Source organism: Nerophis lumbriciformis, linkage group LG16 (assembly GCF_033978685.3).
Source record: "Nerophis lumbriciformis linkage group LG16, RoL_Nlum_v2.1, whole genome shotgun sequence".
Lineage (NCBI taxonomy): Eukaryota > Metazoa > Chordata > Actinopteri > Syngnathiformes > Syngnathidae > Nerophis > Nerophis lumbriciformis.
In genome coordinates this window covers 18,872,099-18,896,561 of record NC_084563.2, presented here as the reverse complement: position 1 = coordinate 18,896,561, position 24,463 = coordinate 18,872,099, and the positions used below count along the sequence as shown (strand labels likewise).

Genomic DNA, 24,463 nt, shown 5'->3' with positions numbered 1-24,463 from the left:
CAAATATCTGGACTACTGACCCAGTGGCTCTTTTTCATGGTGAGGCTTTTGAGGGCATAGTCGTGAATATTGGACCAAAAATACAATAAAAAAATCTGCCAAAAATGTAAAGCCTTCTATAAGTGATATAATGACGTCAACACATGATATAAGTGTCTATATTAGCTATATTAGCCTACTATCAAAATGACTATGTGTCGCAGGCTGATGCAAATCTTCGTTGACAGAAATGTTGAAATGTAATATTTATTCTACACATTTTTACAACATTCTAAAACATTAGTAAAATGCAGGCTTTTCAGGAGGGTGATATAACTCCTGAAAATGACTGGCTTAGAATGGCCCAAGGTATAGATGTGTGTGTCCAAGTTAAAAGAAACGGCAGGCTGTCTTCTAATGGATTAATATGCATATGCAAGCTGGGTTACGTTTGCTGTGGTCTGGAACAACATGGCACACAATCAACTATCAGAAATGCAGCCAAGATTACATATGTCATGAAACATGCAAATGTAGATTAAATACACAGAGGACATAAGTAAAGGAAATTAAATGAGCTGAAATATACCTACAAACGAGACATAATGATGCAATATGTACATACAGCTAGCCTAAATAGCATGTTAGCATGGATTAGCTTGCAGTCATGCACTGACCAAATATGCTTGATAAGCACTCCACACAAGTCAATAACATCAACAAAGTTCACCTTTGTGCATTCAAACAGAATAAAAAGATTGGTGGACAAAATAAGACAAAGAAGGAATGGCATAAAATATGTCTTTCTCTGGCATCGTTGAATTAAGTTACCGTATTTTTCGGAGTATAAGTCGCACCGGCCGAAAATGCACAATAAAGAAGGAAAAAAACATATAAGTCGCACTTTTGGGGGAAATTTATTTGATACAACCCAACACCAAGAATAGACATTTGAAAGGCAATTTAAAATAAATAAAGAATAGTGAACAACAGGATGAATAAGTGTACGTTATATGAGGCATAAATAACCAACTGAGAACGTGCCTGGTATGTTAACGTAACATATTATGGTAAGAGTCATTCAAATAACTATAACATATAGAACATGCTATACGTTTACCAAACAATCTGTCACTCCTAATCGCTAAATCCCATGAAATCTTATACGTCTAGTCTCTTACGTGAATGAGATAAATAATATTATTTGATATTTTACGCTAATGTGTTAATCATTTCACACATAAGTCGCTCCTGAGTACAAGTCGCACCCCCAGCCAAACTATGAAAAAAACTGCGACTTATAGTCCGAAAAATACGGTATATTAATGCAGTATGAAGAAGAATGTTTTAATGTAGACACATAGAATCATCATACTGCTGTGATTATATGTATCAAGTGTTCATTCAAGGCTAAGGCAAACTATCGAGATATATATCGTGCATCGCGATATGGCCTGAAAATATCGAGATATTAAAAAAAGGCCATATCGCCCAGCCTTAGTTGAGATTAAGGCAAAACATTAGGGACAGGCCAATCAGAGGCATGATAGGGCGGGTCATGGAACCAGGAAGCGAAATCACAACAGACATCCCAAATGACGACGAGAGAGTCGTAGAAGAGAAGAGGGAATATTCCAGCGGGCGATTTATATATTAAAAAAAACTAGTGGAAGATAGTAGAGGGATTCTCTTCTTTAGATTTTCTTTTTATGATGTAGACGACATCCAGGAAACCCACAATGCGTCTACTTGGCCACATTTGGACAAATGTATGCGTCTGGATAAAACATTTATTTGAGTTGATTACCATGTAAGCGCAAATCAAAACTGTTCTCGAGTCGCCAAGCCGGGCACATTTCGCACGAGAAATGCTGCCAAAAAGTACAGGAAGATCATAGCCGCACAGTTAAGTCAAGTCACTTACTTGGCACTGACCAGAACCGTATGCGTGTGACAGTCCATTACATCGTCGACTGGGAATTAAAAAGTGCCTGCCTGCAAATTTATTTTTCATCTGAGTTTGATACATTTTGTAATATTTGCACAGCTATGTTATTTATATTAGGTATAAATTATATTTTTTCTATTTTATTTATGTTATGTAATTCTGTGCTACTTAAACAGTTTATTTTCTGCGCTGTTAACACCCATCTTGACTAACTGCGTTGATAAAGGTGTTTACAGTACAGTTGTCATTCACTTCAATTTCAGTGAATATCGCTCAAAAAGGAATATCTTTATATGTATACTTTCACCGGAAAATATATCGAGATATATATCGAATATCGCGTTTAAGTAAAACATTTATATAGATATACTTTTTCGTCCATATTGCCCAGCCCTAATAGCATGAAACACGCTGGAAACGCAAGCGAGGGCAGAATTATTGATTCATTGACAATTCAGTGTGAAAGGAGATGTGTTTACTTTGCAATTAAGTGAACACAGTCTCAAAGAAATATAACATTTCTGACAAAACATCCAAATTTCGACATCCGGCCCCTGGGCTCTTGAAACTGCGGCCCTCTTCATGATGTCGTTGAATGCACTCACATGTCTTGCTTGCGACACCACAATAATACAGACAGCAAACAGAAGAAAGTGCATATTTGTTTGGCTTTCAATGTTTTTGCTCACTTTTTGTCACTTCTACAGAGATTGTAAGAATCAATTGTCGTGTCCAATTATGCCAATTACACACCTACTGCCACATATATATTGCCTTCCTTTGGCAATCACAATAAAATCTACTTTCCTGGTCAAGTGGGTTTATTAGGAAAGTATATGGGGGAAGATTTTGGATGCTGTTAAGTGAGTAGCCATGGTTGGGCGGTAGTTAGCTCTACAGATATGAAATAGACACTATATGAAAGAAATAGACACTATAAATATGACACATGGCAAAGCATTGCAATCGACATAAAATGTTCTTTTGTATTCCTTTGTTTCTTTTCTTGCAAAGATGTTATGCTGATTTTTTCAAAGTACGTCATAAAGCACTGTATTTTTGAGCTTAAATGCCACCTCCTGGCTGTGCAGAGAAAAAGCCAAAACCTTTTAAGTACCGCCAAGCACTACTGTTGTGTTAATATTCAACATTTCAGAGGCCTGAATGAAGCAGAGAAATGTAATAATTATCCAGGGTGGCACTCTCTATAGTTGCCTCTGATGGAAAATGAGAAAAAGCTTTACTGTATCATTGTTTGTTTTATCTTTTGAATTGACGACTGATTGATGTTTGCCCATTAACTAATCAATTTATTAATTTGGAACATGTTAAAAAATGTACAGGACAATGAATTTACCGTATTTTCTGGACCATAGGACGCACCGGATTATAAAACGCACTGCCGATGAATGGTCTATTTTCGATCTTTTTTCATATATAAGGCCCACAGATTATAGGGCGCATTAAAGGAGTCATATTATTATTATTTTTTTCTAAATGTAAAAGACTTCCTTGTGGTCTACATAACATGTAATGGTAGTTCTTTGGTCAAAATGTTGCGTAGATGATGTTTTACAGATCATCTTCAAGCCGCTTTCTGACAGTCTCTTCCGAATGCGTCGTTCTGTGGGCGGTCTTATTTACGTGGCTCACCTTTGGCAGCGTCTTCTCCCCGTCATCTTTGTTGTAGCGGTGTAGCGTGCAAGGACGGGAGTGGAAGAAATGTCAAAAGATGGAGCTAACTGTTTTAATGACATTCAGACTTTACTTCAATCAATTAACGGGGCAGCATCTCCTCATCCAGAAACACCGGAAATGTGTCCCGTGAAAAAAACGTCCGACCGGAACTCTCTAATAACTAAAGTTCCTTGAGTGAATAATGTAAACTCACTACACCGGTATGTTTTAGCGCTTTCATGGCAAGTTTACTGACAGATATAAGTAAGAACTTTACACTACTTTATATTAGAAATGGCAACAGCGGAGGATGAATGTCCCATAACAAGAAGATAGAGAAAAAGAAGAAGCTTATCGACTATGGCGTCAACACAGACTACAAATGCGGACGCACGCTATTTTTTAGGTTTTATGCAGATCCCAAATACAGATCAGCAGGTACCAGAAGGTAAGAAAAGTTGCTTTTGCATAATATTGCGAAACAAAACGCCAGATAATATGTCTTACCTTATCGCACACCATAATAATACTCGTATGTTGAAGCACAGTACAATCCATCAAGTGGTGCGGCTTCATAGCTTACCAAAGTCGTACCAAAACATTTTGATAGATTTTTGAGCGCCGTGGGTAATGTTATATACTGTATTTCCAATGGAACATATAAAATGTTGGTGTTGTTTACTTGAGTCATATTCCCAACATATTGCAGTCTACACATATCTCTTATGTTTGACTGCCATCTACTGGTTACACTTATTACACCATGTACCAAATAAAATTGCTTCGAGGTCGGTAAGCAAAACCAAATTTATTCCGTACATTAGGCGCACCGGGTTATAAGGCGCACTGTCGAGTTTTGAGGGAAAAAAAATGATTTTAGGTGTGCCTTATAGTCTGAAGGCTTTACATAAAATCTAATCCATTATGTTGCTTAGTTTTTTAGCGTTTTACAGACCATCTTAAAGCCGCCTTCTGAGAATGCGTCGTTTTGCGGGCGCTCTTATTTGCGTGCTGACGACTGCATCTTCTCTTCTAGTCAGCCATGGTGTAGTTTTTAGCGCATCAATATCGGGTCTACTGACAGATTAAGTTTGAACTCCACGCTACTGTACCCCAACAGTGGAGGATTTTTTTTTAGCATGCATGTGCATGTATGAGCCAGTCTGCCCCACAACAAGAGGATAGAGAAAAATATTATGGCGTATACAACTTTGGAATTGAATACAAATGGCGGACTCACGCAAAGCTCTCAGACTAAACCTTTACCTTACATGGAGATATCCGCTGACATAACTAGGTTAAAATACGTGACTTAAGTCTCACATTCCAAATGACTCGTTTAGAGCCAGTTCGGAAGAAGGCAAGACTGTTTTTAAATATCTCCGCCATGCCATGGCCTCCATGGTTGGATTTAACATTTTAAGTACAAATAGACGATAACAGATACCATCAGTTTAAAAAAAAAATTGTTTTGCACAATAGGACCCATTTAAAAACATGACAGTCTAAAGGCCTCCTTCAGAATGTTACCATGGGTAAAGAAAATAAAAAATATACAATGAAAAAGTCGTTTTCTATGAAAAAAATAAATAAATTGCTTCAACAGTTATTAGTCTTTAATTGACAATTAACAAAAAACATGGCGTTAGCAAATAATTATTTGTCAATTGTTTTAGTTGTGAATTACAACATATATATTGAGTATTTGGATAATTAGTACATTTATTTATTTAATGTCTTATTGTTTTGTAAATTAATCAATGTATAAATTACAGTTTTAGATTAAAAAAAAAATAATTGGAAAAATGTAAAAGGATGAATGGATGGTATTGGCCTTTATTTTGTGTGTAGTTAACATATTTAACTGCTTGGCATATCTTGACCTACATTGTGTTGGTGTTCATGCGTTCTACGGACACAAAAGTAAATATTTTCAATGCACCCTTTAATTGTACTGTGTGTATGAAAATGTTTGGCCAAGTTATTCATACATACACACATAGGTACCTACGCTCTCACATACTGTACATAACAAAGTTTGTACATCCACAAGCACATTCACTGTTCAAAAAAACATACACACATACTGTACATATATATTCACTGTACAAACATACATATACACATACTGTACATATATATTCACTGTACAAACATACATATACACATACTGTACATATACATTCACTGTACAAACATACATATACACGTACTGTACATATACATTCACTGTACACACATACATATACACATACTGTACATATACATTCACTGTACAAACATACATATACACGTACTGTACATATACATTCACTGTACAAACATACATATACACATACTGTACATATACATTCACTGTACAAACATACATATACACATACTGTACATATGCATTCACTATACAAACATACATGTACACATACATGTACATATACATTCACTGTACAGACATACAAGTACATATACATGCATACACTCATGCATATAATCACGTTTCATCAAATATATATTAACGTTGTTGCCCTAGAGCAGGAGTCGGCAACCCAAAACGTTGAAAGAGACAAATTACACCGAAAATACAAAAAACAAATCTGTCTGGAGCCGCAAAAAATTAAAAGCCGTATATAAGTCTTATAATGAAGACAACACGTGATGTAAGTGTCTATATTAGCCTACTATCAAAATGACTATGTATCGCAGGCTGAAGCAAATCTTCATTCACAGAAATGTTGAAATGTAATATTTATTCTACAAATGTTTACAACATTAGAAACCATTAGTAAATCAGAGGCTACTTAGAATGTGAGATAACTCCTGGAAATTACTGGCTTAGAATGGCCAAAGGTATAGATGTTGTCTGGAACAACATGGCACACAAACAACTATCTGCCAAAATTACATACGGATAATATGTCATGAGACATGCAATACTAAATTATATACAAAGAGGCTAGCCTAAATAGCATGTGAGCACTCCAACAAGTCAATAACATCAACAAAGGGCACCTGTGTGCATTCACGCACAGCATAAAACGTTTGGTGGACAAAATGAGACAAAGAAGGAGTGGAAGATTGTACATGTAAACAAACTGTTGCGTCACAGTCCACACTATGGTGAGTTCAAGAACCGCCGAAATTGGTGGGATAAAACGACGTTCACCAAATACTCATATTAAACATATTAAACAGTGGGCTTTCTATCAATTGGGAAGGTTTATGTCATGTTTGTCCTCAAACAAAAACCATACTAAAACAAAAAAAATATGTTCCCCCCATTTTTTCCCCATTTTCAATCCTTTTTTAAAAAATGCTCCAGGGAGCCACTCGGGCAGCGGGAAAGAGCCACATGCGGCTCGGGAGCCGCGGGTTGCTGACCCCCGCCCTAGAGGAAACTGGGTAACACACGGCACACTGACAAAGCTTAACCTATTGTTACCATAACAATCTACAAGGTTAATTTAGTTGGCTTCTCTTTCTTCCCCTCCATTTATCGGCTTTCTTTTGTATTTCAAGTTATCATTACATATATATTGTGCATCTTAACAATTGTATTGTTAATAGAGGTAATTGTTATTATTCATTATCAATAGTGCTATTTCTATTGGTATTTGTATTGCTTCATTTCTAGTGTAATAATGTTCATTGTCATTTCTGTATTATTATTTATTTCACTAACTGCTTCTTTGCTATCACTTTTACTATCATATTTGTACATATCCTAGTTGCTGATGTTGTTCTATTGTTGTTGTTATTGTTGTGTTTGCTGTTGTTGTCTCTCTGTCTTATCCCCCTCTTGTCCCCACAATTTCCCCCTCTGTCTTCCTTTTATTCTCTTTCTATCCCCTCCTGCGCCGGCCCGGCTGCACCAAATAATAATATAAATACATTGAAAAAAGTCAAATACAAATAAGGCAACAAGAGAAGTATCCCACACTTCTCTTTTGTAAAGTAAATGTGTACAGTCGATATGGGAATCAACATCAACAATATGATTAGCCTGAGAAGCTGGACAGGACAAAAAAAAAAAAAAAAAAAGTTTGGCGTGTTTATGACAAAGTATAACCACAATAATAACATATTGCCAAATCCGTGCAACTTAGACGGCCTAACTGTAGTACCGCCACCAGATGGCACTGTGCTGGAGTTCCTAATGATGTGACGTTTTGACATGAGTCAGTTCAACTTCTCCGCCCCATTGCGTCACCTAACCACTTCCTCTTTCAAAACCCACGTGCTGCTAGGATGTGTGTGAGAAGAGAGAGAGAGAGGGAGAAAGAGAGAGAGAAGGGGGGAGGGGAAGCACATTTCGGGAAAAGCAGGGCAGACTGGAGGATGATGGGTTGACACCTTGGGAGCATCTTACCTGAACTCCTAGACAACATGGATAGCAGAAAGGTCCTCCATTTCGTACCATCTGGTAAGTTCTAGTGGTGTGTGTCTTTGTTGGGTTGGGGGCAGGCTGTGGAGTAGGACGGGAAGGTCTCCCACGGTGCAACCTGAGCCACCTGGTGTCACGTGAATACCCCTTCTCTTCTGTATGTGTGGCCTGGGTAGCACATATCACAACATTCATCAGCATAAACATGTGGCAGTTAGGTCTTGGGACTATGGCAGTAAGGTCTTGGGACTATGGCAGTAAATTCTTGGGACTATGGCAGTTAGGTCTTGGGACTATGGCAGTTAGGTCTTGGGACTATGGCAGTAAATTCTTGGGACTATGGCAGTAAATTCTTGGGACTATGGCAGTTAGGTATTGGGACTATGGCAGTAAATTCTTGGGACTATGGCAGTAAATTCTTGGGACTATGGCAGTTAGGTCTTGGGACTATGGCAGTAAGTTATTGGGACTATGGCAGTAAGTTCTTGTGACTATGGCAGTTAGGTCTTGGGACTATGGCAGTTAGGTCTTGGGACTATGGCAGTTAGGTCTTGGGACTATGGCAGTTAGGTCTTGGGACTATGGCAGTAAATTATTGGGACTACGGCAGTAAATTCTTGGGACTATGGCAGTAAATTCTTGGGACTATGGCAGTTAGGTCTTGGGACTATGGCAGTAAATTCTTGGGACTATGGCAGTAACAAAGTACACAGATGTCAGTCACCCTGTATTATATTTGAACACTCAGTACGTCTATACGTGTCAGAGAAAACTGGTCTCCAGTCGCTTAATCTAGATGTGATAATCAGATTTTTCAAATGCCAAACACCATCAGGTTAAAGGGGCTGTTTGCAAACTTCCTCACAGTTAGGTTTTTCAAAGCAAAACCTAAGAACACCATTGGCTAGCTTATGTTACCATTTGTGGTTTAACAGAACAATTTGTTTTCAAACTGTCTATATATTTTACTATTACTAAGGTTTATATAATAGGAAAACTGTCACCCCCCATTATTTTCCCAAACAAATGTTCCTTCTCTTCACAATGACAACATTTCACTTACATTTATGTCAATTTCCTTGATATTATTTTGCAATTGTCAGCGGATTCCGTTGTATTGGCTAATTAATTATGTGACTCCGTCCGCAGTTACGTTAACACGGAAATCATATGACTTACTTTTTTGTTGAGTTCCGTGATTATTAATTATGCATACTGGCACTGTGCCAAATAAAAAGTAGTAACCATGGTGACATCCCAAACTTGTAATAAATATGCTATTTTCTCACTCATTCACTCATCTGTTTCACTGTCACAAGCTCCGGAATTTGCGCGGCCCATTAATCGCTTTTTCCCGATAATTATATTTTCATAATCGCGAGAAGCCATAATTGAAATTTAAATAAAAATGTGATTAATTGTCCAGCCCTAGTGGAGATATTTATTAAACAATCTTGCCTACCTTCATACTTCCTCCAAATAGGCGATTTGGGATTTAGCCCCAATTGTGACGTTTTACCCAAGTGTGATGTCAGCAGATTATCAGTACATAGCAGAGAGTTCCTTCTTTTTTCTCTATCCTCTTGTTGTGGGGCAGACTGGCTCGTACGTGCACATGCATCCTCCGCTGTTGTCGTTTGTAATACAAAGTAGCCTATAGTTCTAACTTATATCTGTCAGTAGACTCGCTATGGAAGCGCTAAAAATTACCGGTGCAACAAAGATGGCGGGGAGAAGACACTGTCGAAGTGGAGGCACGTAAATAAGAGCACCCAGAAAACGGCACACCGGAAAGCGGTTTGAAGATGGTCTGTAAAACATAATCTATGCAACATTTTGACCAAAGAACCACCATTACATGTTATGTAGACCACAAGGAAGTGATTTAAATTCAGAAAAAAAATCATAATATAAGAAATCTTAAAATTATTTGAGAAATGTGTAGTATTTTAGTGTAAATTAGTGCATGGAAACTTCCCCCAAAAACAAACAAAAGGGCTAAGAAAAATTAAGGAACCATACAAAACTTAACATTGCTAGCAGGTACTGTAATTCTACCAAAAAATAAAAATTTCCAATTAGACAACACATTTTATGAATTTCTAATCAGAGTTTTAAATCTACCAAAATATGCTTTATTTTAATCTGAAATTAAATATATTTGAACATTGACAGAAATATATCAGGACCTCAAGAACTTGCAGAAGTTCTTCCCAGAAATTGCAATGAAAAAGTGTATGTTTTTTAGGTGCAATAGAACTGTGGGAGAATGTTAAAGCTGCAAATTGTTGGGATTTTCACACTGTAATTATAAGCAAGGAAATGTACAGACGATGACGTAATTAAATATTAACAAACATAATTAGGAAGACGTCTTGCCAACATGGCAAACAAAGGTGCGCAAAACTAATATTTATTCAGCCACAACCAAGTACATGTATTACTGCAAGAAAGAAAAAAAATATATATATATATCTCAGCCTTCACCTGAAAAAAAACTTCCAGAGTTAAAGAATATTTATGCTGAAAATTAGTAAACAATACACATAATCTTCAAGGACATTAATGTTGAAATGGAACTTTGTATACCAGCTGGACACTGACTACTACTAAAGTATGTCCAAGCTTTATTTCTAGTAATAGTACGCTATAATCACAGTTCGGTACGTACCTCCATTTTAATTTCAGGTCATGGTTTGGTTAATTCCCGTACAGTTACAGAGCAAAATACAGAACATAAAACGGCTAAAAGGGGGGGAAAAAAACATAGAAAATGCACTTTTGGCAGGTACTGTAATTGCACTAAAAATAACATTTTCCAATAAGAAAAATACAATAATTAAAAACGGATTTAGTGAAAAGTGCAAGGGTAACCGATTGAACAGTCTAAATCAGTGGTGCTCAAAGTGGGGCTTGCGGGCCAAATATGGCCCGCCGTGTCATTTTGTTTGGTGCCTTCTGGAATTGAATATATATTCATACTGACTTCTTTAAACTCTGCAATCATTGATGGCATGTCCGCAAGGCTAACCCGTAAAATAGTCTGTAGATTTTACTGTAAAACTGGCAGCTCAGTCGCTCAGAATTTTACAGTAAAAGTGACAATGGTGCTGCTTTTCCATTGACAGGAACGCACTGCTAAAACAAATGTAGATTTTACAGGGAAGAAGCTGGCAGCCCGGTCGCCACAATTATACCGGAACAACAACGTCGGTACCGTTTTGAATTTACAGTCATTTGGTGTGAAAATCATCGTAAATTCTACACATTTTTTTTACAGGCTAACTAATTCCCATCTATTGAACCTGTCAGTCTCTACACCTTATATCTATATATGATGGTATATGGCTAACTAAGCTCCTCACTTGTTTATTGTACGGTTACAATCGCTGTGTTTGGCCCACAGACCATAGCCACATTTCAACTTTGGCTCTTGCAGGCAAAAATGTTTGGGCATCCCTGGTCTGAACTGTCACTTAAACCAGTGGTTCTCAAATGGGGGTACGCGTACCCCTGTGGGTACTTGAAGGTATGCCAAGGGGTACGTGAGATTTTTTTTAAATATTCTAAAAATAGCAACAATTCAAAAATCCTTTATAAACATAATTATTGAATAATACTTCAACAAAATATGAATGTAAGTTCATAAACTGAACATCAAATCAAGTAGGCTATTCCATTCATTACAATGCAACAATGCAATATTCAGTGTTGACAGCTAGATTTTTTGTGAACATGTTCCACAAATATTGATATTAAAGATTTATTTTTTTGTGAAGAAATGTTTAGAATTAAGTTCATGAATCCAGATGGATCTTTATTACAATCCCCAAAGAGGGCACTTTAAGTTGATGATTACTTCTGTGTAGAAATCTTTATTTATAATTCAATCACTTGTTTATTCTTCAACAAGTTTTTAGTTATTTTTATATATATTTTTCCAAATAGTTCAAGAAAGACCACTACAAATGAACAATATTTTGCACTGTTATAAATAAATGATAAATGGGTTGTACTTGTATAGCGCTTTTCTACCTTCAAGGTACTCGAAGCGCTTTGACACTACTTCCACATTTACCCATTCACACACACATTCACACACTGATGGAGGGAGCTGCCATGCAAGGCGCTAACCAGCACCCATCAGGAGCAAGGGTGAAGTGTCTTGCTCAGGACACAACGGACATGACGATGTCCGACATATTATACAATTTAATAAATCAGAAACTGATGACATAGTGCTGTATTTTACTTCTTTATCTCTTTTTTTCCATCCAAAAATGCTTTGCTCTGATTAGGAGGTACTTGAATTAAAAAAAAATTCACAGGGGGTACATCACTGAAAAAAGGTTGAGAACCACTGACTTAGACGGTGACTGACACTATCCATGGCGACAAATAAAGGAAGTTTCTTACAAGTATTATTATCACTGGAGGACGAGGAATAGCTAAACATGCTTCACTACACACCGTAGCTCAGCGGTGTCACAATGTAAACAAACGCCATGGGTGGATCTACACCAGTCCTGACATCCACTGTAATGATACCAAGTACAGTAGCGTGTCTAGTCGATACTACTATGATTATGATATTTTTTGGGCATCACAACATCTTCTTTCGTTTTTTTTTAATGTATATTATGTTTATAAACTCAGGAAATATGTCCCTGGACACATGAGGACTTTGAATATGACCAATGTATGATCCTGTAACTACTTGGTATCGGATTGATACCCAAATTTATGGTATCATCCAAAACTAATGTAAAGCATCCAAACAACAGAAGAATAAGAGATTATTACATTTTAACAGAAGTGTAGATAGAACATGATAAAAGAGAAAGTAAGCAGATATTAATAGTAAATGAACAAGTAGATTGATAATTAATGTTCTACCACTTGTCCTTAATAATGTTGACAAAATAATAAAATGGAAAATGACACAATATGTTACTGCATATGTCAGCAGACTAAATTAGGAGTCTTTGTTTGCTTACTTACTACTAAAAGACAAGTTGTCTTGTATGTTCACTATTTTATTTAAGCACTAAATTGCAATAAAAAAAACATATGTTTAATGTACCCTAAGATTTTTTGTTAAAATAAAGCAAATAATGCAGTTTTTTTGTGGTCCCCTTTATTTAGAAAAGTATGGAAAAGTACCGAAAAATATTGAAATAATTTTGGTATCATTACCAAAATATTGGTATTTGGACAAGACTAATAGGATGTATAGTTAGCAAAGATGCAACAAAACGCACACCTGACTTACTACTTCAAAATGTGTTTTCCTAAGAGTTTCCTGTTACCTTAGAAACCAGGCTAGTGTCGTGGTTACCACGAATGAGTTAAAGCACCCAAATCCCAGATTAAGAAGATTATGAAGCAGTAAAAATGTCTCATGTTACAATCCGTTTCAGGTTGTATCCCAGTAGTGATAGTTGTTACGTTTTGCCTCACTCAGACTGAATGTCAGGATAGAATTGTAAAAAAATTCACACGGGGCACTCCGAAGGTTATTATTGCGTTCATTGTGTCGTATGAGCAAACATCAGGTTGTTTTTAAACTGCTGAAGTGGACTGAGGTGTGAGGCTTCCTTCCTGCTATTTGCTTTATTTTCTACATTGGGACCCAAAGGGCAAACACAACTCACGCACTGACTGCTGTTAAGATTATTTAGGCTGATTGAGTTTGAACACGTGTACATGTAACGGCTATACACAGGCCATTTAAATGCAGGGTTTCCCCTACATGTAATTGATCGTGGCGCCACGCTATGGCAAAATAATAGCTAATAAACCTTTAAAGGGGAACATTATCACCAGACCTATGTACGCGTCAATATATACCTTGATGTTGCAGAAAAAAGACCATATATTTTTTTAACCGATTTCCGAACTCTAAATGAGTGAATTTTGGCGAATTAAACGCCTTTCTATTATTCGCTCTCGGAGCGATGACGTCACACCGGGAAGCAATTCGCCATTTTCTCAAACACATTACAAACACCGAGTCAAATCAGCTCTGTTATTTTCCGTTTTTTCGACTGTTTTCTGTACCTTGGAGACATCATGCCTCGTCAGTGTGTTGTCGGAGGGTGTAACAACACGAACAGGGACGGATTCAAGTTGCACCAGTGGCCCAAAGATGCGAAAGTGGCAAGAAATTGGCAGTTGTTCCGCATACTTTACCGACGAAAGCTATGCTACGACAGAGATGGCAAGAATGTGTGGATATCCTGCGACACTCAAAGCAGATGCATTTCCAACTGGACTGGACAGATCAGCTTTCAGGAAAAGAGAGCGGATGAGGGTATGTCTACAGAATATATTAATTGATGAAAATTGGGCTGTCTGCACTCTCAAAGTGCATGTTGTTGCCAAATGTATTTTATATGCTGTAAACCTAGTTCATAGTTGTTAGTTTCCTTTAATGCCAAACAAACACATACCAATCGTTGGTTAGAAGGCGATCGCCGAATTCGTCCTCGCTTTCTCCCGTGTCGCTGGCTGTTGTGTCGTTCGTCGGTTTCGCTTGCATACGGTTCAAACCGATATGGCTCAATAGCTTCAGTTACTTCTTCAATTTCGTTTTCGCAACCTGCCTTCACACTACAAGCATCCCTTTCAATACATGCCTACTCTGTTGAATCGCTTAAGCCGCTGCAATCCGAGTCTGTATCCGAGCTAATGTCGCTATAGCTTGCTGTTCTTTCCGCCATGTTTGTTTGTGTTGGCTTCACTATGTGACGTCACAGGAAAATGGACGGGTGTTTATAACGATGGTTAAAATCAGGCACTTTGAAGCTTTTTTAGGGATATTGCGTGATGGGTAAAATTTTGAAAAAAACTTCGAAAAATAAAATAAGCCACTGGGGACTGATTTTTAATGGTTTTAACCCTTCTGAAATTGTGATAATGTTCCCCTTTAAAATGAGGGTTTTTTCACGTAAAAACAAATTTAAATAATATACTTTACGCATGGATATGTACCGTATTTTCCGCACTATAAGCCGCCCCGGGTTATTAGCCGCACCTTCAATGAATGGCATATTTCAAAACTTTGTCCACCTATAAGCCGCCCCGGACTATAAGCCGCGCCTACGCTGCGCTAAAGGGAATGTCAAAAAAACAGTCAGATAGGTCAGTCAAACTTTAATAATATATTAAAAACCAGCGTTCTAACAACTCTGTTCACTCCCAAAATGTACGCAAATGTGCAATCACAAACATAGTAAAATTCAAAATAGTGCAGAGCAATAGCAACATAATGTTGCTCGAACGTTAATGTCACAACACACAAAATAAACATAGCGCTCACTTTCTGAAGTTATTCTTCATTCGTAAATCCTTCGTCTTCGGTGTCCGAAGTGAAAAGTTGGGCAAATGTGAGATCCAAAATGGCCGGTTCCGTCTCGTCGAAGTCATCGGAGTCAGTGTCACTGTTATCCAGCAGTTCTGTGAATCCTGCCTTCCGGAAAGCTCGGACCACAGTTGTGACCGAAATATCTGCCCAGGCATTTACGATCCACTGGCAGATGTTGGCGTCGTCTGGCGCTGCCTCCCTGTCTTAGTGAAGGTGTGTTCGCCTTCTGTCATCCACTGTTCCCACGCAGTTAGCAGTCTAGCTTCGAATGCCCTGTTGACACCAATATCTAGCGGCTGGAGGTCTTTTGTCAATCCACCCGGAATGACGGCGAGTATTGAATTAAGCGCGTAAGCGTGTCTCTTAATGTGATGTTATGAGCTAGCAAATATAACAACTACACTACCCAGCATGCAACGATAGTTACGAGCATGCGCGGTAGCCCTGAGAAGCGTTGTATGCTGGCAGTTAGAATGTGGTTATGAGCACGCTGTGAGTAAACGTTGAGAACTCAGTTAACACGCCTCGTCTGCATTATTTATAATTAGACAGACAACACACTTAATAGGAGCCATTTTGGGGTCTTTACATAAACACACAAATGGAAATGAAACGTCACATATCCCAGCATGCACCGCGCGCTTCTTCGTCATCCACTGTTCCCACGCAGTTAGCAGTCTAGCTTCGAATGCCCTGTTGACACCAATATCTAGCGACTGGAGGTCTTTTGTCAATCCACCCGGAATGACGGCGAGTATTGAATTAAGCGCGTAAGCGTGTCTCTTAATGTGATGTTATGAGCTAGCAAATATAACAACTACACTACCCAGCATGCAACGATAGTTACGAGCATGCGCGGTAGCCCTGAGAAGCGTTGTTGTATGCTGGGAGTTAGAATGTGGTTATGAGCACGCTGCGAGTAAACGTTGAGAACTCAGTTAACACGCCTCGTCTGCATTATTTATAATTAGACAGACAACACACTTAATAGGAGCCATTTTGGGGTCTTTACATAAACACACAAATGGAAATGAAACGTCACATATCCCAGCATGCACCGCGCGCTTCTTCTTCTTCCGGGGGCGGGTGGTTGCTTACAGTACAAGAAGAAGCGCTTCCTGTTCTATGGGGGCGGGTGCTTACCTTGGCGGTTGCTTGCGTAGAAGAAGAAGCGCTTCCTGCTCTACCGGGAAAAAAGATGGCGGCTGTTTACCGAAGTTGCGAGAACGAAACTTTATGAAAATTAATCTTAATATTTATCCATATATAAAGCGCACCGGGTTAAAAGCCGCACTGTCAGCTTTTGAGTAAATTTGTGGTTTTTAGGTGCGGCTAATGGTGCGGAAAATACGGTAAAGCCTATTATTTGGGCACTATTCACTATTGATTAATTGATTGATTGAAACTTTTATTAGTAGATTGCACAGTACAGTACATATTCCGTACAATTGACCACTAAATGGTAACACCCGAATAAGTTTTTCAACTTGTTTAAGTCGGGGTCCACGTAAATCAATTCATGGTACAAATACATATATACTATCATCATAATACAGTCATAACACAAGTTAATCATCAGAGTACGGTATATACATTGAATTATTTACATTATTTACAATCCGGGGGGTGGGATGAGGATGGTTTGGTTGATATCAACACTTCAGTCATCAACAATTGCATCATCAGAGAAATGGGCATTGAAACAGTGTAGGTCTGACTTGGTAGGATATGTACAGCGAGCAGAGAACATAGTGAGTTCAGATAGCATAAGAACAAGTATATATATATTAGAAATACATTTGATTATTTACATTTGGTTATTTACAATCCGGGGAGGTGGGATGTAGAAGGGGGAGGGTGTTAGTCAAGGGTTGAAGTTGCCTGGAAGTGTTGTTTTAGTGCGGTTTTGAAGGAGGATAGAGATGCACTTTCTTTTAGACCTGTTGGGAGTGCATTCCATATTGATGTGGCATAGAAGGAGAATGAATAATGATAATTTGGCTGCCGAAAAAAGACTTTAATCACCGAAACAGCACTGCCGAAACCGGATGTTGTGATGACGTAATCCAACGTTTTTCAACCTTTTTTTTTTTAGCAAAGGCACATTTTTTTCATTGAAATAATGCAGGGGCCCACCGCCAGCACTAAACATTAAAAAATTAAACTCAGCAGCCGATATTGACAATAAAAAGTCGTTCTCGCAATTTTTGGATATGAATTCAAACCATAACCAATCATGCATCACTATAGCTCTTGTCTCAAAGTAGGTCTACGGTCACATCACGCCGTAAGTTTAGTTTTTTGGTGTTTTCCTGTGTGTAGTGCCTATTTTGGTGGCTCCTTCCGGTTTTGTTGGTATTTTCCTGTAGCAGTTACATGTCTTCCTTGAGCGCTATTCCCCGCACCTGCTTTGTTTTAGCAATCAAGACTATTGAAGTTGTACGGACACTATCATAATTTGTATGAACATTGTTGATTTTCATGTCATGTACGGATGTACTTTGTGGACGCCGTCTGCTCCACGGGCTGTAAGTCTTTGCTGTCGTCCAGCATTCTGTTTTGTTTACTTTGCAGCCAGTTCAGTTTTAGTTTCGTTTTGCATAGCCTTCCCTAAGCTTCAATGCCTTTTGTTAGCGCCACTCGCCTTTTGTTTATTTCTGGTTTAAGCGTTAGATACCTTTTTGCCTGCACGCTGCCTACCGCTGTCGTCTACATATTGTGATCACAACAAACTATGTTCCCGACATCTACAAAGCAATTAGCTACCTGCTGCCACCTACTGATATGGAAGAGTATTACACGGTTACTCTGCCGAGCTATAGACGACACAGACACTTAACGACACATTATAAATACTGGTTAGCAAAACTATTTATAACCCAATTATGTGAAATTACATAATCTCCCACGTAGTGTCCCGATACCAATATTTTGGTACCGGTACCAAAATTATTTAGATACTTTTTGGTACTTCTCTGAATAAACTGTACCACAAAAATTGCATTTTTGGCTTTATTTTAACAACAAATCTTACTGTACATTAAACATATGTTTCTTATTACAAGTTTGTCCTTAAATAAAATAGTGAACATACAAGACAACTTGTATTTTATTAGTTAGTGTCATGGTGTGGACAATGGTGACGCATATAACTGCGTGGAGTGTTTTCCCGAGATGCAAAACAACTTAACTGGACATGACGTGAAGGTAAATACATGATTTATTTTAACACTAACAAAAGGTGTAAACTAAAGGCGCGCACAAGGCGGAGAACAAACTCGGCTATGAAAACAATAAACTGGCACAAAGGCAACAACTATGGACGTGAACCAAATAAACACTTACTGTGACAAGAGCAGAACAGCATGATCTATGGTAAACATGAGTATCACGAGTAGCATGGGTATCATCAAGTAAAAGAGGTATCAGAGGTAATGTTGCCAGGATGACCAACTGAAAATGACAGGCTTAAACAGTAGTGACATGATTAACACAGGTACGCGAGTCCAAAACGTGAAACTAATAAGTTGTCATGGAAACAAAACAAACAAGAGTGCACACACAGGAACTAAAAAGAGTCCAAAAACCAAACAGAACATGGCCAAACAAAACATGATCAAAAGACATGACATTAAGTAAGCAAACAAAGGATCCTAATTTAGTCTGCTGACATATGCAGTAACATATTGTGTCATTTATCATTCTATTATGTCTAAATTATTAAAGACAAGTGGTAGAAAATTAATTATTAATCTACTTGTTCATTTACTGTTAATATCTGCTTACTTTCTCTTTTAACATGTTCTATCTACACTTCTGTTAAAATGTAATAATCACTTATTCTTCTGTTGTTTAATACTTTACATTAGTTTTGGATGATACCACACATTTTGGTATCAATCTGATACCAAGTCGTTACAGGATCATACATTGGTCATATTCAAAGTCTTCATGTGTCCAGGGACATATTTCCTGAGTGTATAAACATAATGTAAATAAAAAAAAACAACGAAAGAAGATGTGATGCCAAAAAATATTGACGTAATCATAGTAGTATCAACTGGATACGCTACTGTACTTGGTATCATTACAGTGGATGTTAGGTGCAGATCCACCCATGGCGTTTGTTTACATTTTGACGCCGGTGAGTTACGATGTGTAGTGAATCATGTTTAGCTATTCCTCGTCCAGCAGGGATGATACTTGCAAGAAACGTACTTTATTTGTCGCCATGGAGACGAGGATTAGTGATTTAGAAGTAGCTAAAACACTGCCGACTGGGGCTGCCAGCTAGCTAGCCATGTCTTAAAGCACCTCTTCCTGAGGGCGTTTCAGTGTTATAACTTCACCTTTATAGTTAGTTTTTAAGCCAAAATGCGTCCGTTCTCCCTTTTCTGTCTGCACACTGTGTCTGCTTGTAAGTACTCTGTGATTGTGCGCTGCCGAACATGCTCCTCTGCTCGTAAACCAGCAATGTGACGACGACAACAGGGGCGCGGGGGGTGGCGGAACGGTACTTTTCAGAGGCGGTATAGTACCGTATATGATTCATTAGTATTGCGGTACTATACTAATACCGGTATACCGTACAACCCTACTCCCACGGCACACTAGTGACCACAGTGGTTGAAAAACACTGACGTAAGCAATATGCATGGGATTGTCTGGAGCAGAGGCGCATGTCTGCGATGTGGACGTTCTTTATTATATCATAGATAGACCCGCGGACAGAGATCTACAAAATGTGTAATGGGCAAATTTTAAGAGAACTGTGGAGAGTGCAGTTGGAGCAGCAGCGTGAAGCAAGTGTGGCGTTGTTGCATGCATTGAGCGACAGAAGTAAAGAGTCTCCAAACTAGGGCTGGGCCATATAGACAAAAAAATGTATCCCAATTAATTTTTCCATATCATCCGATCTCGATTATAATTACGATTTTCTTGTTTTTAATTAAAGGCGGATTGTCCTGTGCAGGTTTTTTACAGAGTAGCATTGCATCCCTAAGGTTTACTACTTCAGTATCTTGTAACAAACATTTCCACCATGTTTAAGGTAATATATGCTAACAGCTGACAACTGTCATTTTGTTCATACTGTATATATAATTATGCTTACGAGAGGTGCAACAGTACAGGTAACCCACGCTATGGTCAGTACCTGGTTTTAAGGCCACGGTTTTGCTTATTTTTTGGTACGTTTTTTGAGACTAAAGAGAACAACTTTTCTTCCTCTCAAAGTTTTTTTTTTTTTGTTGTCATCACAAACATTCTGCATAAAGTATAATTGGTGTAGTGAATACTATAAGACTTTTGTTTCAAGTTAACATTTACTATGATTATTTTTAATTTTATTATTACTCTGATTACTGATGTGGGATCTGAACCGAGGATGTCGTTGTGGCTTGTGCAGCCCATTGAGACACTTGTGATTTAGGGCTATGTAAATAAACATTGATTGATTGATTGGTTGATACTAGGGGTGTAACGGTACGTGTATTTGTATTGAATCGTTTCGGTACAAGGGTTCCGGTTCGGTTCGGAGGTGTACCGAACGAGTTTCCACACGGACATATTAAGTAGCGTAACCCACGTTGTGTAAACAATTCACACCGAGGCACAACACACGGCATGCTAGCAGCTAACGGGCTAGGATAGACTGACCATACGTCCTCTTTTCACCGGACATGTCCTCTTTTGCGGAGCTGTCAGGGCAGAGTTTCTTAAATGCCTCAAATGTCCGGCATTTTGAGTTAGGGTTGCGTGTAATTTCAATGTACGTTCAGGGTTAAGAAGGGGTTAAAAACAAAAAAAAATTGTGCGAGCAGCAGCATTGGTGAGGAAGGGGCAGAGACAGAGAGAGCGAGAGAATTATGATAAACAAAACCATAGATTTATCAGATTAAATTTTTTATTATCTATAGCAGGGGTGTCAAAAGTGTGCCCCGGAGGCCATTTGCGGCCCACACCTAATGTTTTAAAGGCCCACGGCACATTCTTAAAATATTATTAAAATAAACAAAAACATAACAAAAGTGAAATAAAAAAGCTTTAAAGGTTAAATGTAATTTAGAAAAAGTTGCAATGTTGAATAATAAAACAAAGCTGTTTTTTTTCTTTCAAACTGTCATTGCTCAAAACATAATATTGAATCAAAATCAATGTTATTATGAATTATTGACCTATCCAAGGTTCCCATTACTTCACATCAAATATTCCACTAAGAAAAATATTTTTGGTGGAAGATTTTGCAAATTTGGTAAATAACCCAAAAATGTATATTTTGTTGTTTTCTTACTGTACCAAAAATGAACCGAACCGTGACCTCTAAACCGAGGTACGTACCGAACCGAAATTTTTGTGTACCGCTACACCCCTAATTGATACTAAACAACCCTTTCAAATGGTATATTGTTATTTGTATTCTTTGATTACCGGTACTTGTATACATCAGTGATTCTCACCAGTGTTTTTTTTTTGGCAAACAGCAAGCGCTGACCCACATTGTGGAGTTTTAAAAAAAAAAACACAAATACTGTAGCTTATATTTAATGAAATTACATTAAAATCAGGTTTGAATTTTGAGGTACAGGAAATAATGTGTGCCAACACATAAAACAAGTTCAATGATTATTTCAGGAACAAAATGTTTTTTTTCCACAAATTCAAACATTTTTTGAATTGTCTGCAGAGTTTTTTTTAGTACATGTTTTATCGGACTTCCAATCCGCCCGATTGTAGCTGAGATAGGCTCCAGCACCCCCCGCGACCCCGAACGGGACAAGCGGGGTCAGAAGAGTTGAATATTTGCAGACACATTAAAAAAAAGTCTCATTAAAAAATATTTATATATAAAAATGCATTTTTCTCATTAAATTAGTAAATGTGTTTATTCTCCCAGTCGGTACCAATACAGTCACATACACATTCTGTGAGTGCCTGCAAGTCTGGGCAGGATTACTGGTCGCTGCTCCTTTTTAAATGTTGTGTTTCAACTTCTATGCTAGTCTTAAAGTCCATCCATCCATTTTCTACCGCGTGTCCCTTTCGGGGTGGCGGGGGGTGCTGGAGCCTATCTCAGCTGCATTCGGGCGGAAGGCGGCGTACACCCTGGACAAGTCGCCATCTACTCAGTGGCCTAGTGGTTAGAGTGTCCGCCCTGAGATACGTAGGTTGTGAGTTCAAACCTGGCCGAGTCATACCAAAGACTATAAAAATGGGACCCATTACCTCCCTGCTTGGCACTCAGCATCAAGGGGTTGGAATTGGGGGTTAAATCACCAAAATGATTCCCGGGCGCGGCTACCGCTGCTGCTCACTGCTCCCCTCACCTCCCAGGAGGTGAACAAGCGGATGGGTCAAATGCAGAGGACAAATTTCACCACACCTAGTGTGTGTGTGACAATCATTGGTACTTTAACTTTTAACAGGGCCAACACAGATAGACAGAATACATTCACACACTAGGGCCAATTTAGTGTCGCCAATCAACCTATCCCCAGGTGCATGTCTTTGGAGGTGGGAGGAAGCTGGAGTACCCGAAGGGAACCCACGCAGTCACGGGTAGAACATGTAAACTCGACACAGAAAGACCCTGAGCCCGGGGATCGAACCCAGAATCGTGCTGCCCAGTGTTAAAGTCGTATTTCCTTATCATGTTCTTCTGGGCTGCACTTCCAGCTGTGTACGAGGGACAACATGATTGGACATTAATTACGTCGTGACGAGACGTTGGAATGAGATGGTTGCGCAAACGTACACAAACACACGCACACATTCACAAACACACACACAGGACCACGGTCAATAACGGTGGATTGTTCCGTGCAGGATTATAACCAAGCACTGTTGCTTCCTTACTGTTTACTGCTGCGGTAACTTCTAACAGACATTTCCGCCATGTTTGATCGAGGAAATACGGTAACAGCTGATCACTGTGATATAACTCAAATTAATCACGATCATATAATCGCCCAGCCCCACTCCAAACACGAGTACAGTCTACAATGACACCAGAAGATGTGTTGCTGGTCATTTTTGGTAAAGAAAGTCACTAAAAGGATTGGAAAAATCTCTAGAAACTTGAAAAATTCTCAACAGAGTACATTGGACAATAAGCAGCAACAACCGAAAAATTTTGCAAAATATATAAGAAAACATTTGATTAATAATAAATAATAACAGATTTGTTTTTGAGCATTTTTAAAGAATGTGTATGCAAATTATATGATGACTTCATTTTGACCACGACCCGAGCCAGGCGCCACCGCCACAGATGTATTGACAATCTGGGACATAGCCTTGAAAAGTTCTCAAATTATTTTGATTCCTTCTTCTCACTGATAGTAGCTTGGTGGCCTTAATGGCGACAACTAAACTATGTGTCTTACATTTATCCTGCAGGACGAGGAATAGATTAACATCCTACATTGCACGCGGCAGGAGGATATGCTAACCGCAAGCTAGAGATCTTGAATGCAAACAAAGGTCAGCAGATCGATACAAATATTGACAGTAACGATACCTAGTATAATATCATTATATGGTCAGTGCTACAGTGGTTCGAGCAATATTTTTTATAATCAAAAAAATATTTTGTGGCTTTTGTTATCATTGAAAAACTCAGGAAGTTAGTCCCTGGATACAGGACGACTTTAACAGCAAAAACCAAAGGATTTAAATTAGAACCAGTGGTGGGAAATCATTGAAATATTTAATTGATATTGTTACACCACCATCCTGTTTTTTGGTTTGATTAAATTTGTGATAAAAAATGTCATTATTTAATGATCTTGAAAACTTTTAAGTATCAGTATCAGCATTGATACGACCAATGCTGCCCCTATCGATACCCAAATTAGTAGTACCGCCCAAAACTCATAAACTAAGACGAATAAGTGCTTAGTACATTTTAACAGAAGTGTAGACAGAACCATGTTATGACAGTAACCAGATATTATGTAAGAAAATTGGCAAAGAGATTAATAATAGTTTTGAGAAAATAATACAACTGCAAATGACGCAATATGTTACCGCATATGTCAGCAGCTCAATTAGGAGTCTTTGTAACCCGTTTTGAAATTGTTCTATTATTATTTATAGTATATGCTACTGTAAAGAA

At 38.3% G+C, this 24,463-nt stretch overlaps 1 protein-coding gene and 1 long non-coding RNA gene across 3 annotated transcripts in view; one reads left to right on the top strand and one right to left on the bottom strand.

Annotated features, from left to right (window-relative positions):
- The window catches only part of LOC133617042 (solute carrier family 4 member 11-like), a 113,301-nt gene that overhangs the window by 18,385 nt on the left and 70,453 nt on the right, over window positions 1–24,463 (top strand). Inside the window, exon 1 of one of the 2 annotated variants that reach the window (XM_061976732.1) lies at window positions 7,877–8,021. The exons of the other annotated variant lie outside the window; for it this stretch is intronic. Coding sequence (XP_061832716.1) covers window positions 7,985–8,021 — 37 coding nt within the window. The 5' untranslated portion in view covers window positions 7,877–7,984. Of the gene's footprint in view, window positions 1–7,876; window positions 8,022–24,463 lie in introns of those variants that run through there. 2 annotated transcript variants of the gene reach the window in all.
- LOC133617043 (uncharacterized) overlaps window positions 7,620–24,463 on the bottom strand; it is a 30,933-nt gene continuing 14,089 nt past the window's right edge. Inside the window, exons 2-3 of the long non-coding RNA XR_009816932.1 lie at window positions 7,968–8,150; window positions 7,620–7,838 (exon numbers count right to left, since the gene is read on the bottom strand). This is a non-coding gene — a long non-coding RNA (uncharacterized lncRNA). The remainder of the gene's footprint in view (window positions 7,839–7,967; window positions 8,151–24,463) is intronic.